This window comes from Lemur catta, chromosome 15, assembly GCF_020740605.2.
Source record: "Lemur catta isolate mLemCat1 chromosome 15, mLemCat1.pri, whole genome shotgun sequence".
Classification (NCBI taxonomy): Eukaryota; Metazoa; Chordata; class Mammalia; order Primates; family Lemuridae; genus Lemur; species Lemur catta.
In genome coordinates, this window is record NC_059142.1 from 7,833,292 (window position 1) to 7,848,362 (window position 15,071).

General features: G+C 43.0%; 1 protein-coding gene across 1 annotated transcript in view; it reads right to left on the reverse strand.

The window, feature by feature from the left end:
- The window catches only part of DNAH9 (dynein axonemal heavy chain 9), a 313,352-nt gene that overhangs the window by 172,955 nt on the left and 125,326 nt on the right, over window positions 1-15,071 (reverse strand). The window contains exons 31-35 of the mRNA XM_045527160.1: window positions 14,741-15,028; window positions 8,733-8,943; window positions 4,488-4,615; window positions 3,469-3,577; window positions 1,577-1,724 (exon numbers count right to left, since the gene is read on the reverse strand). Of these exons, the coding sequence (XP_045383116.1) occupies window positions 1,577-1,724; window positions 3,469-3,577; window positions 4,488-4,615; window positions 8,733-8,943; window positions 14,741-15,028 (884 nt within the window). The remainder of the gene's footprint in view (window positions 1-1,576; window positions 1,725-3,468; window positions 3,578-4,487; window positions 4,616-8,732; window positions 8,944-14,740; window positions 15,029-15,071) is intronic.

Genomic DNA, 15,071 nt, shown 5'->3' on the forward strand with positions numbered 1-15,071 from the left:
CAGATGCCTTTTTATCACCAAAGAGTGACCAGAAAGTCAAGGACATTGACCTAGATCTCATTCAGACACATACACAACTTTGAAGGAACAGCGGGGAAACAAAGTTGCTTTCTCATCGCCCCTTATGGGGCCTGCTTGTTCAACAAATCATTAATACGTGCTGACACCGCACGGCCTTATAGTAACAGGGCCACACAAAGCCGGCACTACGACACTGTGACCGTATAAAACAGAAGTAAGGCCTGGGGGTAAGTGCCTCCATTACTGACCAGCAGTGAGGCCAGGGCGGCACCTGCACCTCCACGCCCTCACCTGCGGGAGGTCAGCCCTCGCGGGGGGCAGCGAGAGTGAAATGAAATAAATAGTGCTCAGAGTGGCACCCACAGACGACAGCTGTCACTACTTTCCATTGATAACCGTGGCATTCAGAGACAGGTGGAGCGTTGTCTCTGCCAGACTCTGTACGGTCAGAATCCTCAGAGCCCGTTTCAGAGGCTCCCGCCCACACTGGCCCCGCACACTCGCACAGATACGCCGGAGTGCGGCACCGCTTGTTCCAAATGCCCAGAGCAGGAGACAGCCTGACTTTTAGTCAAAGGGTGTGTGGGACAAGTGTCTCAGGAAAAAAATAAAGCAGCCGAGGCCCTTCCCCTCGGCCTCCAGGATTGCCAGCAACTGGAGGCTCAACCATATGCCATGCTTGACGGGGATCAATGTGAGTGATGGGCTTTAATTTCTGGGAAACATAATCCTGACCCTAACTGTGGAATCTTCCAGAACTATGGAGCTCTGAGTCACGTTGCCCTCATAGCACCAGCTCTGATGCCCATTCGTGGCTGCATGATGGGGGTGGGTGCCGGATTCGTGGAATGATGCATCAAATGGCAAAAAAGAGAGTGTAAAACAAAAGCAGGATCCAAGCACGGCAAGCTGTCTGTACCAACATGTACTGTACTCTCATGTAATAAGTATTTTCTCAGTTAAGAGTGATTGATCTCTTATTTAAGTGACAGGTGGTCAAGGCTTGTTGCTTTTACTTTTACAAACCCATAAGAGGAAAAGTGAACTCACAATGGCCAGCATGGCAGGGCTCGTCAAACAGTGCATTATACCCGGTCCCACGTTATCTGGGCCAGGAGCACACACAGCCAGGAACAGGGAGTGGGCTCCACGTGTCACCGACAAGTGTCATCTTTACCCCAGGTCTGTTGATCTGGCCTGGGGATCATTTGCAGGAGGGCCAGCTGCTTGCCCTGCACACTGGAGGATCGAGTCTCCAGATTGTTATCTGATCCTGCAGCCGACAGCCTCCTTCTGATACACCCACGTGGCACTCACAAAAGGCACTTTAAATCTTCCTCCTCTTCGCTCACCTCACTTCTTGCCTGAACTGACAATAGGCATCCCATGGGCGTCCCAATGTGTGTCCCCCTCTGCCATCTGCCGTGGCTGGAGGGGGTGCTCTGGGAACGTCTGACTTCAGGGACAGGACAGAACATCAGCAGGACACCAGGTGTGAGCCAATGGGCTCTCCATCGCTGCTTTATCTCGCTGACTTCCTTGTTTCTTGGCCTACCTGGTTCTGAGCGTGTCTAAGCAGGTTGGAAGGTACTTGTCAAACAGAATGGTCAGGTTGGCTCTCTCCGTCTGGAGCTCTCTCTTGTCAATCCAGCTGCTCACCGGAGGGTTCCACCCCAGATCTGCCGGGTTGATGTATAGGATCCCTGTGGGCACGGAGAAGACTGTTCAGTGAGTACTCCATACATATCAGCACATTTGTCACCCCAGGGACTTATTTTCTCTGTTTGGAAAATGTACAGAAGATTGGACTAAAAAGAAACAGAGGTCTGGTCCAGGTCTGAGAGACCAATGGGTGTGTTACTGAGGACCAGTTCCAATCGACTGAGGGTGGGCAGATGGAGAGCAGAGTTGGGAGGATCCTAAGGCCAGGTGGAAGCTCAGGAGGAAGGCAGGCTGTGTCTGGTCAGCAACACTTGTCACGGGAGTGTGGGAGTGTGCAGTGGGGACCCTCCAAAAGATACATCCACGTCCTATGTGTGGCGCCTGCCGATGGGATCATATTTGGAAAAGGGGCCTTTGCAGTGTAGTTAAGGATCTGGAGATGAGGTTATGCTGGATGGTCTGGGTGGGACATCTACAAATGTCCTCCTAAGAGACAGAAGGGGAGAGACGCACACAGAGGTGAAGGCCACGGGAAGAAGGCAGGGACTAGAGTTCTGGGGCCACAAGCCAAGGAACGGCTAAGCTGGAAGATGCAAGGAAGGATCGATCCCTCCCAGAGCCTGGGGAAGGGAGCACAGCCTTGCTGGACTTGATTTCATGTGTCTGACTTCCAGAAATGTGGCAGACTAAATTTCTACTGTTTTAAGAGCCACCAAGTTTATGGTAATCTCCTACCCTTGTAAGAACAGCCCTAGGAAATTAATCCAGAGCGGGAGACACAGTGCTGCCGGCCTGTGCTCACCGGCACGAGCACAGGTCCTTGAAAGGGAATCAACACTGGGGCAGAGACCAAGCAAGCTCACTTCTTAAATTATTTGTTTTTACTATTTACTTAATTTTATTTTACGATTATTTTTTAAAAAATATTTGTAACAGCTTTATTGAAGTATAATTGATATATGAAAAATGCACATATTTAGTATATACTATTTGATGAGTTTGGGCCTATACATACACCTGTGAAACCATCACCACAGTCAAGGTAATAAACATATCCAACACCTCCAAGGTGTGTGTGTGTGTGTGTGTGTGTGTGTGTGTGTGTGTGTGTGTGTGTGTGTTAAGGACACTTAACAGGAGATCTATTCTCTTAACAAATGTTTGTAAGTCCACAATAGGGTATTGTTATCTATAGGCACTATGTTGTACAGCAGATCTCTAGAACTTATTCATCCTGCATAACTGAAACTTTGCACCCCTTGAAGCCCATTCCCCCTACACTCGTTCCCAGTAACTACCATTCTACTCTCTGCTTCTTAAATTTGGTTATTTTGCCGCACAAGTTCTTTTTATCCACTGGTCTCTGCACATACATTTGGTCGGTGGAGACAGAGAAAAGTTACGGTCTGAAGTTGCTATTTTGCACCAGGCGTTAGTAAGACATGGTGATGCTTGGTCATCTCCATGGGCGTGGCTTTGAACTGGCCTAAAAGTCACCTAACTTGAGACACTTCTGTGCAGAGGACAGTTGTCCGGCTCAGGAGTTGTTTCCCTTCCCATCACCGCAGCATTTCCGAATTGACAAAACCACGTGGCCCTGACCTTACGGCGCGTGCCCTTGTGGGTGTGGAACAGGGCTGAGAACTAGGCCCGGGTTTTGGACCATCAGGTTTCTGGCTCCGGTTTGGATGGAGCTTCCTTCTGAGCCAGCAACACCCCGAGTAAGGCTGGAGGCCCCTGTCTCAGCTGGACAGCTTGGTGCGGCTCTCCCTTCTCGGGCCGTACCTGCTCTGGAGACGGTTGCTGGAGTGGCCGTGCGCAGGTGGCTGATCTCAAAGAGGAGCCGCATCGTGGGGTTAAGAGGAATCCTCTCGTTGCTCGCCAAGGTCAGCACCTGGAAGCAGCAGGGGGGACAGCCAGTGAGGAAGGACTCAGGTGCCTTCCCGGGGGGGTGGGACTCAGCCGATTATTGTCCGTCAGGACTGCGGATGATTATTTTCTTCTTTGTGATTATAAGTATTTTCTAAATTTTCTACAATAATCCTCCCTGTCTCTTCTGGTACCTCCTCTACCCACCTGTGTGTGTGTGTGTGTGTGTGTGTGTGTGTGTGTGTATGCGTGTGTGTTGAATCAGGAAAAAAGTTATTTAAACAGTTTAAATTGATGTCAATGATTTGAATGCACTAGACCATATTGGAATAATGAAATGATTAAAAGAAAAGAGCTTCGGTTGCATATTACTACTGTTTCTTTTAAAGTGGTCCCTCTGGGAGAAAATGGTTTTATTACAACGATTCTGTACATGTTGAAGGCATTTTAAAACTTCTAATCCGGATGTGATTTCTGAGCAAGTTTAGGGGCAGCCACTTTAGTGGCATCCAGTTGTTTTCACTGTTTATAAAAAACAAAATATACTCTGAATGGATAAATATTTTCCATCATGGAAGATGTTGGATAGGCTCAGCCTATTTCTGACCCCCAGTTTCCTTACTTGTTAAAAAGGAAAAGTAAAAAAGATTTGAATAGATGATTTACGATTCCTTCCAACTCTAATAAATGAGTCTACGTGCAAAAGATTCTGAAGGAAATGACAATGCCAAAAATGGTGTGAGCCACGGCGGTGACGTTGAAGTAAGCAAAAGTGGGTTTGGGAAGGTATCGGTTCTGAGATGTCCGGTAAAGACGCCAGTGATAGTGCCTGACTGGGCCAGCCCTCGTGTGGGATTCCCAATGTGTCCGCCACCCTGGGGGACCAGCTCCATCCACGATGAAGGACAATGTAGGGATTCCCCAACCTTGGATACCTTGTTATCATCCATGACGGTGTTCAGAGACTCAATCCACATTGGATCTATGTCTCCATCCAGGAGAATCCACTTGGGCCCGTCATGGGTGATGTTGGCAAGCTCCCGCATGATGGAAGAGAACAATCCTGCAGAGAACCACCGATACCTTATTTTTCATTTCATCGTTAATCCTTTCTCTTAACATCTTTCCCCCTTCAGCTATACCACTCAGAAAAAGCTGTGAATAGAAAAGGCAGATCGGACCTTGCTCTACAAAAAAAACTTGACAGCGCCCAAGGTGCATTCTCTCTGTGCTCTGGCAAAACTTTCTGGAGCACCCCATAGTACTAGCTTTTTAAGTGCTAAGGAATCCAGTGAATCATTTCAGTAAATGACTAAGATATGATGGAATTAGTTTTTTAGGTAAAGTTTTCATCCTCTGTAATTGCAGTCCTGGCAAATCTTGTCAAATGCAGGCTTTGGGGGAAGGTTCAATGTGATTCTAATTATCATTACATGAAATTTACATATTAATCTGGGCAGAATTGATTTTTATGATCCTAAAGCTTCCCAATGAACAACATCACATCTTATCATTTATTCAGATATTATTTTATGTTCCTAATAAATTTTAAATATATATTTCTTTGGCTAAATGTATTGCTAAATTATTTCATAGTTTTTATTGCTCCTGTGAATGAGATTTTCTCCCTCTGTATTTCCATATTTATTTGGCTATTGCTAGTCTAGAGAAAAGCCATCAAATTTTGTGTATTTATTTTATGTTCAGTTACCTTTAATAAATTTTCTTATTAATGCTAGTGATTTTTCAATGTCTCATGAGTTTTCTAGGTACAAAGTTGCATAATCAGCAAAACAATAACTTCTTTCCTTTCCTCCAAGTTATACCATGTGCTCCATTTTCTTGTCTTACTGCATTTTCTAGAACCCCAATAAGCAATGTAGAATAATAGTGTTGATAATAGGCCTCCCTGATGTGTTCCTAATTTTAATGGAAACAGCTTTAGTGTATCATTATTCAGAATGATTTTGTTTTCATTTCAGCTATAGGTACAGAGTATTTATCATATGTTAGGAATTTCCTTCTATTCCTATTTTATTTAGAATTTTCTATTAAGAATGGCTATTGAGTTTTAAGTATCTATTTATTGACCAAGTGATTTTGCCCTTTAATTTGTCAGTGCTTTATGTTAATACTTTAAAAATATAATTGATCTATTCTTACATTCCTGGAATAGATTTTACTTGGTCAAGGTAGACTATTCTTTTGAGATACTAAATATTTTATTTAGAATTTCTGCATCTATATTAATAAGATAATTTTATAATTATTATTTATAAAATTGGGCTTTTTTTGGTTCTAATGTAAATGGAAAAATAAGCATCACATGTACTCACCAGAAAATTGGTTTCCCTGATCATCACCTAAATGCACATTGGGGAATGATACCAACTGGATATCAGACTGAGGCGGGGGTGGGGGGAGGGGATGGGTGTATGCCTACATGATGAGTGCGTTGTGCACTGTCTGGGGAATGGCCATGTTTGAAGGTGCTGACTCAGGGAGGTGGGGGGTGGGGGGAGGGGATGGAGGTACGACTACATGGTGAGTGCCAGGCGCACTGTCTGGGGAATGGACACGCTTGAGGCTCTGACTCAGGGGGATGGGCGGGACATGGGCAGTATATATAACCTGAGCTTTTGTACCCCCATAATAAGCTGAAATAAAAAAAAAAGATTATTCCAGATTCATAAAATGATTTGAGAGCTATCTTTTTTATAATTTTGGAATTATCAGTTTTTTGTTCTGCTACTATCTTTAAATTTTCCTTTTCATTAGTTTGTTCAAGTTTTCTATTTCTTACTGAGTAAATTTTGTTAATTTATATTGTGCTAGGGAGTCATCTGTTTCTTGTAGTTTTTCAAATATGTGTCATATAATTAAACATTCTCTTCTAATTTAATCTTATCTATATCCACTGTTATATTTCCTTTCTAATTCTTAATCATATACAATTTTACTCTATTTTCCCCATTAATCATGCTCACAAGGGACTTATTTTATTGGTCTTTACAAAGAACCAGTATTTAGATTTATTTATCTTTTCTGTAATTTTTTAATGTTTCTTCTAATTTTAGCTTTATTATTTTCTTTTTCCTCATTTTCTTCAGGTTTAGTAACTTCCTTTATTTCCAGCCTATCTTTAAAATAAAGGAAGTTTAAAGTTTTTCCTTGTAAGTTTTAGATGGATCCTATCCTTTTTGTATGAATTATTCTTTTTATTGCTCCCCAGAGGGGTTGCAATTTAATTTCTTTTTGATACAAGGGTTAAGAGGCCATTTCTTGATTTGCAAGTAGTAAAATTATTTTTGGTTATTTTCTTGTTACTTGTTTCTAATTCTATTGCATTTATTATCAAAGAATATGACCTTTAAATTGATACTTTTGAATTCATTATAGCTTCCTCTGTAGCCAATTAAATTTTTTAGAAATGTTCCATAAACCAAACAAGGAAGGAATATTTTCTTTTTATAGAATTCACAGTTCTATAACTTTGTGTTATATTGAGTATGATGATGTTAATATGTTTGGCAATTCCTCTATATCTACATGTACTTTTTTTCCTGTGTACTGGAACTATCCAATTTTGAAAAAAGACAATTAAAATAACCCACTATATTGGCATGTTTTCAAGTTCTCCTAAAAAGTTTTAAAAGGCTACACTCCATTTACTTTGGACTTATCTTATTCAGTGAAAACAGATTTATGATTATTATATCTTCTTTATCAAATTCCCCCAATGTAATGTATAAATTTAATAAAATTTTAATTAGAATTCCAACAGAGTTAAAATTATATTATTGAGCTTAGGTTTAATATGAAAAAAGAAGTGCTTGAGACAACTAAAGAAAATTGTAAAAGATTACTGGAGAGGGACCTACCTTATCAGATATTAAAATATGTTATAAAATGATTGTAATTGAAGTAAAATGATATTAGCACAGGATTAAATAAATAAGTGAGGGGAACAGCACAGAAAGCTCAGAATCGGATCTCAATGCACATATGGAATTTAATAAATGACAAGCTGGTGTTTACATTCAGAGGGAAAGGATGGTTTACTTAATAAATCGTGCTGTTACAATCAATTATCCATCTGGAAGGGAATAAAGTTGATTTTGTACCCTACCTCATACTAAGCCTCAACATAAATTCCAGATGGACAAAAAAATGTTAATGTAAAAATAATCCTTATTGACCAAATTTATGATACTAAATCTGCAGCTGAAAGTTAGAAAGAGTTATAAACTAAATAGGAATCCCAGATGCTAGACAGACATAATTTCCATTTTTAAAAAGTGCACGACAGAATATGCCATGAAATGCCTGTAGGCAAAGGATAGGTGGGGGAGACATTAGCAACTGATACAACGGATAAAGAGTTAATATCTTTGATATATGAAGGACTCTTACAAACTGATGAAGCAGCCAGGGGAAATAAAATCACAGAAGAACATAATACTAAGACCAATAAGAAGGAAAGATGTCAAGCCTCATGAATAGGGAAATTCAGATTAGAGATGCTGCTTGTTCAATCCCCTGGTTCTAGGCCTCTGATCGCAGGTCCCAAATTAGAGAAATCCAGACAGTTTGACCGCGAGGTAGTCAGACGTTGAAATCTTAGGAGGGAGCTGAGATTGCCTCATTTCAGAAGCCACACAGGTTTTAGAAAGAGGTCTCTATCAGCTCGTAGAGTTTTCCCTGTTTCCTTTCTGTGCTTTTCCCCTGACAGAGGACCCTTAACAACGTCTGTCTGTCAGTGACACTCAGTTCTTTGAAGGTGATGCTGAGATCACACCAAGTGAACTTGGGTTTGGGGTCCTCTGAATCAATGTAGAAGGGACATGGTTCTAGGATTGTTTCAGGGATTGAATAGATGTGTATCTTTAGTGTCACCAGGGGCCTGGCATGGGAACAGGGTTCTGCAGCACCTAGCTTTCCCGTGACCGCTGGGGCAACACTGGTGGAGGGAGAGGTGCGCTGTAGGATGCTAGACTGCACCACTTCTTTGGTAACAAGCCACGGGCTTCCCTGCCCCAGGGTGCCTGAAATCCACTGCCAGGCAATGTAGCAACTCTACACCACGGCTTATGCTCCAGAATCAGTCACCTACTGGATGCCCACCCTGCATTAGCCTCTTTAAATGCTCCTCTAAAAGGCAGCTGGGACATGTCTCTTACCATCCTTCCATTCTCGTGTGGCCGGATTAATGATGCCAAAGAGCTCATCATTTGTGACTGCTTTGGGATTGAGGTCAGTCCAGACGGGGCGGCGTTTCATGATCTGGTAGGTCTTGTGCAAAGACCTCAGCACCTGTGACTTGCCGGTGCCAGCGCCGCCCACCACAAACACAGAATGCCGCACTGCCAGGAGCTCCTCCAGCTGGACCACCTGGGGAGACAGGAAATTCAGCCAGAGGGACCAGCCCGTCACTCACCCGCATCCCAACTGCTCTCCTGTGAGCCAGGCTGGTGTCCGAAGTGAGACCTGAAGTCAACAGAGGAAGGGTTATTCACCCCGAGATGCGATGGGGTCTGAAATGTAGGGGTAATAGAATCCATTTATTCACTTATTCATCATTTGGTTGTATAATTATCAGTCATCAAGTAAATGCTAGAGAGTGCACCAGGTGAGGGAGATACAGAGGTGACTCTCCTGCCCTGTGTGACCTTATAGTCTGATGGAAAAGAAAGTCATATTGACAAATCACTGTAATGTAGGATGATAAGTGCTAAAATAGAGATATTTGTGAAGTGCTGCGCAGGCAGAGAGGAGGGAACAACTGATTTCATGCAGATAAAGGGGGAAAGGCTTCACAGAGGAGGGAGCATTTGAACAGGGGCTCCAGGGGTGAGTAGGAGTTTGCCCAGAAGATGTCCAGGAAGACACCCCAGGCAGAGGTAACAGCACAGACAAAGGCTTGCGGGGTGACAGAGCACGATGTGGTTGGCCAGATGGTTTGGCGAGTCAAGAAGTCCTGTGGGGACAAGGGTAGCATTGAAGGTCTCATCACTCTTGGTGTGGCTTGCCTCCAGGCTCAGCTGTCCACGCTGTTGTGGGAGTGTGCCTGCTGGAACGGAAATATGATCACTGCCATCTACCACTCTGTCCTTTCCGTGGTTTTCCATCGCTTTGGCCAGGAAGTCCCAAATCCTTAGACTGGCCCTTTTGCTGCCTGGTCCTAACCAGCCTCCAATCTTATCCGCCATTCCCCAACACATGCAATCCAGCCAGGCGACTACTGTTCAGTGGTGTTCTTTCCTGTGTCTGTGCCTTGAACATGCTGTGTGTTCTGTTCAGAAATTACCCTTTCTCCTGCTTTGCTCTGGTCAGCCCCTGCACACTCTGCAGAAAGCCTTCATCCCGCGGTAGGTGTTCCATACCTGCAGCCTACATCCCAGCACCTCACAGCACTGCAGCAGTTACTCTTCTGTCCCCCTATTTGATTATCAGCTCCTTGAAGGCAGGCAGGGCTGGGCTTCTCCCCTATCTTTTTCCAGCATCTAGCAGAGAATCTGGCATGTACCGAGTGCTGGACAGGTATTTGTTGAAAATGTGAAGGACGGCTAGAGGCGCTGGGTGGGCCCAATCATGAAAGGTCTCGTGTACCAGGAGCAAATACATTTGAACTTAATTGCAAATCAGCTTTCTTTGTATTTTGCGCTGTAAGATCCTTAGCAGAGGAAAAGTAAACCAAAAAGACAATGCACCAGAATGTTGACAGGGCTGTGGGAGAATGGAAATTTTTTGCCCATACATTTTATTTATTCTACACCTAAAAATGATAAATAACAACTCCTATGTTTTTAAAATTTAAGTGATGCAGGTGTTAAAAAGAATTCTAGAATTGTACAACCAGGGAATTGGAAGGAGAGCAGTAGTGCCAAGGTCAATGTGAAGGTAACAGATAAATGGTTGTTTTGGGGCAAGATGATCAGTTTCGGTTGTGACACGATCATTTACTGAGATACTAATTTATGTTTTGTCATCCATAGCATCAATATTTTTTTCCTCTCTATCCCAAGGCATTGTTATTCCTATGATTCAGGGCCCCAAAACACCTAGAGGGATTCTCAATCCGACTCTTGGTTTCTTTCTTCAATGACTTGGTGCAGGATCTTCCCAGGAAGGAGGAAGGAGGAGAGGGTTGGAAAGGGCTTCCAAGGAGGTGATGTTTAAACCCAGATGCAAATGGAAAAAAGTCAGCCCTGCGACGGGCTTTGGGGAAGGCAGCCCTGGTAGAGCAACAGTGGGTGCAAAAGCCTAAAGGTCAGCATCCAGCTTGGAGGGCTGAACGAATAGGAAAAAAGATGGGAGTGCAGCACAAGATGAAATACAGGTGCAAGCAGGGGCCAAAGACGCAGGAACTGGGAGCTGGAATTTCATCCTGTTATAATAGGAAACCATTTGGAAGATTTTAAGCATAAAATTGACCTGATGTCATTGCATTAAAAAGAAAGAGAGAGAGAGATGGAGAAGGAGGATGAGGAAAGGGAAGGAAGGAAGGAAGGAGGGAGGAGGAGGAGAAGGTGGTGGTGCTTTGGCTTCTGAATGGAGACTGGATTATATTCCTAGATTTTTGCTTGTTTGCATGAACAACTGACTGAAGACAGGCACCATACCCTGATATCCCTTTCTAAATCCATCAACTTTTTTGTTATTTCTTTCAGCAGCTTTATTGAGATGAAATTCATGTGCCATAAAATTTACCCTTTTGAAGTATACAATGCAAAGATTTTTAGCATATTTGCAGAATTGTACAACCATCCTTACTATCCAATTTTAGAACATTTCATCATCCCAAAAGGAAATCCCAGACCCGTTAGTAGTCATTCCCCACCCCCATTCCTATCCCAGCCTATGCAACCCGTGGTCTACTTCCTGCCTCTATAGATTTGTGTATTCTGTACATGTCATAGAAATAGAATCATACTGCATGTGGTCTTTTGTGATGGTTTCTTTGACTCAGTGTGATGTTTTCAAGGCTCAGCTATGCTGTAGCATGTATCAGCACTTGCCTTTCTCCCTCCAGCTTTATTAAGGTATAATCGACAAAGACAAATTGTGTATATTTACAGTGTACAATGTGATGTTTGGATATATGTATACATTGTTGAAATGATTAAATCAAAGTAATTAACATCATCACTTCACATACTTATCACTTTTTTGTGGTGAGAACACTTAAGAGCTATTCTCTTAGCAATTTTCAAGTATGTAATACATTACTATTAATTATAGTCACCATGCTGTACAATGGATCTTCAGAACTTATTCATCTTGTCTAACTGAAACTTTGTACCACCCTCATGATCACACCCACAATGATGTTTGACCAAATATCTGGGCACCCCATGATTCTGTAAAATTGACACAAAAAATTGCTATCACAAAATAAAACACACAAGGACTCTCAGCTTATTAGTCTAGCCTTGCTTTGAATATGTTCATTATTCCTGAGAACCTCTTTTCTTTGAGACCAAAGATTTCCTGCTCTAATTTGAATTGATTGCTGTCTAGGCCTGCTAATAGCTGTCTTTCATAATTTCCTTTTTGATTCTTGATTTCTTTGACCATCATGACATTTTTTTTTGTTTTTCATTCTAGTTTTGCTCTAGTATGTCCTCAAATAACATACTCAAAAATGGTGCATCAGAAGTAGAATTTATGAATCTCTGAAGGTACCTTGAATGGTAATTTCATTGTACAGAATTCTGATCTTGAAAGCATTTTCCTTCAGAATGTTGAAGGAATGGCTTGCTTGTCCTCTAGCACCCAGTGTTGCTAAGGAGAGATTCTGAGGTCATCCCAAATCTTATTCCTTTCCCGGATCACTTGTGCTACCTCCTCCCTCCATTGTTTAGCTAGGAAACTTTCATTATTTTCTCTTGACTTCTGAAATTCCACTTTGATGTGTCATTGTATAAGCCCATTTAAAATCACTCTGTTATGTACTGTCTTCCCAATGTGCACACGTGTCTATCCAGCTCTAGTGAATTTTCCCTGTTGGTTTTCTAGAATTCTTATTGGTAACATTTTGGATAACCTAGATTGATCCTCTGTATGTCATCTTGCCTCTCACACTTTCTGTGTGTGTGCATGTGCACATATTTTATTCTACACATATGTAATACATGTATACTGTATATAGTTTCATCCTGGGAGATTGTCTTGACTTAATCTTCTAATCCTTTCTCTGAATTTGAGTGTCATCAATGATACAATTTCACTTTTTGAAGAGTTTTTTATAATTCTCCAATAATTCTTTCTTCGCAATGGCATCTAATTCTTGTTTTATGGATATTTTATTTTCTTCAAGGACACTAATTAGAACTTTTAAAATGTTCTCTTTCTTATTTTCATGGTGTCAATTGTGGTGGTGGTGTGTGTATGTGTACGTGTCTTTATCTCTCATGTTATCAGTGTTCTCCAGTATCTGGTAAGCCTCAAGTTTAAATAAAGAGCTGCTCCGTGTTTTCCAGGAGACTGGGATGGACGCTCTCCTCTGCTGGCTCTGTGGGTCTCTTTCCAGGGTAGGAGGACTGAGTGGAGGCCCTGCAGACATGGCCAGATCTTGGCCTCTGTCTTTGTCCTTTCATTTGTGGGTGGGTGAGCAGGTAGCTGGCCTTCAGACTGAGGGACCCCAAACAGAAGGGAAGGGCTGTTAACTGGGGTACCAACACCCCAAGAGCAGGCCTAGTTTTCCCCAAAGAGTTTAATACAGTTTCTTGAAGACTTTCCTTTTTTCTTTGTGGCCTCAGGTTGAATGCCTGGCTATTCAAGTCCTGTCTGCATTACTTGGGACTTGGGGACTGGAAGGAGGTACTGGGAGAAGACTGTGGGGAGCCACCTTGTGAAATTATAGGACGAACAGACTTAATGATGCCCCCTCTGGCTAATTTCAGTTCTCCTTCTCATTCCTGCCCTCCTAACTACCAATTCTGAGCCCAGAGCTTCTCTAGAGCTCAGCCTGGCAGGACACTGCCTCCTGGACCCCCATCCCTGACCCTTCTCTGAGCATGCTCTGGCCCCAAAGCCTCCCCACTCTGCTGATCTGTCAACTCTCTTTCACTCTCTTTCCATATTTCCAGAAATTTATTGTAATATCCTCTTCCAAGTTTCCATGCCTCTATGAGTTTATTCCTTTTTCTTTAAAAATTAATTTATATCATCACTTTTAAGGGATCTCAGGATGTCAATTCAAACCAGGGCATCATAAGGCAGTTTTTGATGAATTATTTTTCAGAAGTTTAAATGACAGTCCAAATGAAAACTGGGTAGAAATATAAGCTTTTTAATAGAGAGCATCTGTTTTATTAGAATAGCAGAGAGCAGTTATGAACAGAAATAGAAGGAAAAGAAGGGAATGGAATGTGGCCCAACTGACGAGTAAGTGGAAAGAAAGAGGAAGCTTCTGAGTAGGAAAGAGACACAGAACTGGGGCTGGAGGGTCCAATGGCCTCATCAGACTCCCAGAGAGTCTGGGAAGATGTGGACGGTCCTGATTCTAAGACACGATCCTCAGTGCACAGTATCTTATGGACCTCACTGGATTCGACTCATCTCTGGGGTGGGGGCGCCTCTTAGGATTAGAGTCTGCAAGGGGAAAGCTCTCAGTCTGGCATCCAAGGCCTCTGTGTCTTGGTCCCATGTTATCTTTTCTTAATGCCCCCTTGCCATGTGTCACAATATATTCACAGATTCTGGGGATTGGGACATGGGCATCTTTGGGAAGCAGTACCTTATTTTGCCTACCACTCTAAGATTTGTTCTTTAATTTGAAGGAAAGTTTAACCCAGCCACTTTGAAATCTTTATGGGCTCAGAAAAATTGCATATGAGCCAACATGGCTTGCACGTTACACACTACCATTCCTCTATAACCACGCAGGAAGCAGTGCACGTGAGAGGAACAGGTGCTGTGGCAGAGCAGACTGTGTTTGTCTCACTTTTCTCGTTTGATTCACCAGCTCCCTGATGGGGCTCCTCCGTCTCTCTCGTATTTCCTACCATACATTCCACATTGTGGGTCCCCAGTAAAGAGCTGTTGAAATGAATTGAGTTATTGCTAACTAAATACGTACTTCAACATCTAAAGTAACCCCCTTTGGATTAAGGATGAAGGACAACCCATTGTCCACGAAAAGCATTAAGAGACAAGAAATCTTGCGAGGGGAAACTTCGTGTACCTTGAGCACAAAGTTCTCCTCGGGCTGGAGCTTCAGATCCACCACCGCCTTCCTCACCAAAGCTTCGAAATTGAGGTCTCTCCTCCGGGGGACATCCAGGGAAGGAAAGAGGTCCCCAATCAGGCCCATGAACACGGGCATGTCATCCGTCACGATCTTGGGGATGTTGAAGTCTCTCAAGGAGCGCATCAGGACTTGGTCTTCAGGCCGGCCAGGGTCCCCTCGCTTCAGGGATCCTGCCACCACGAGCACGGACTTGATGGCTCTCAGGCCCCAGTCGTAGTGATCCTGTGGGCAGGCAACTCGGGTTAGACCAAAGCGACTGGGGTGC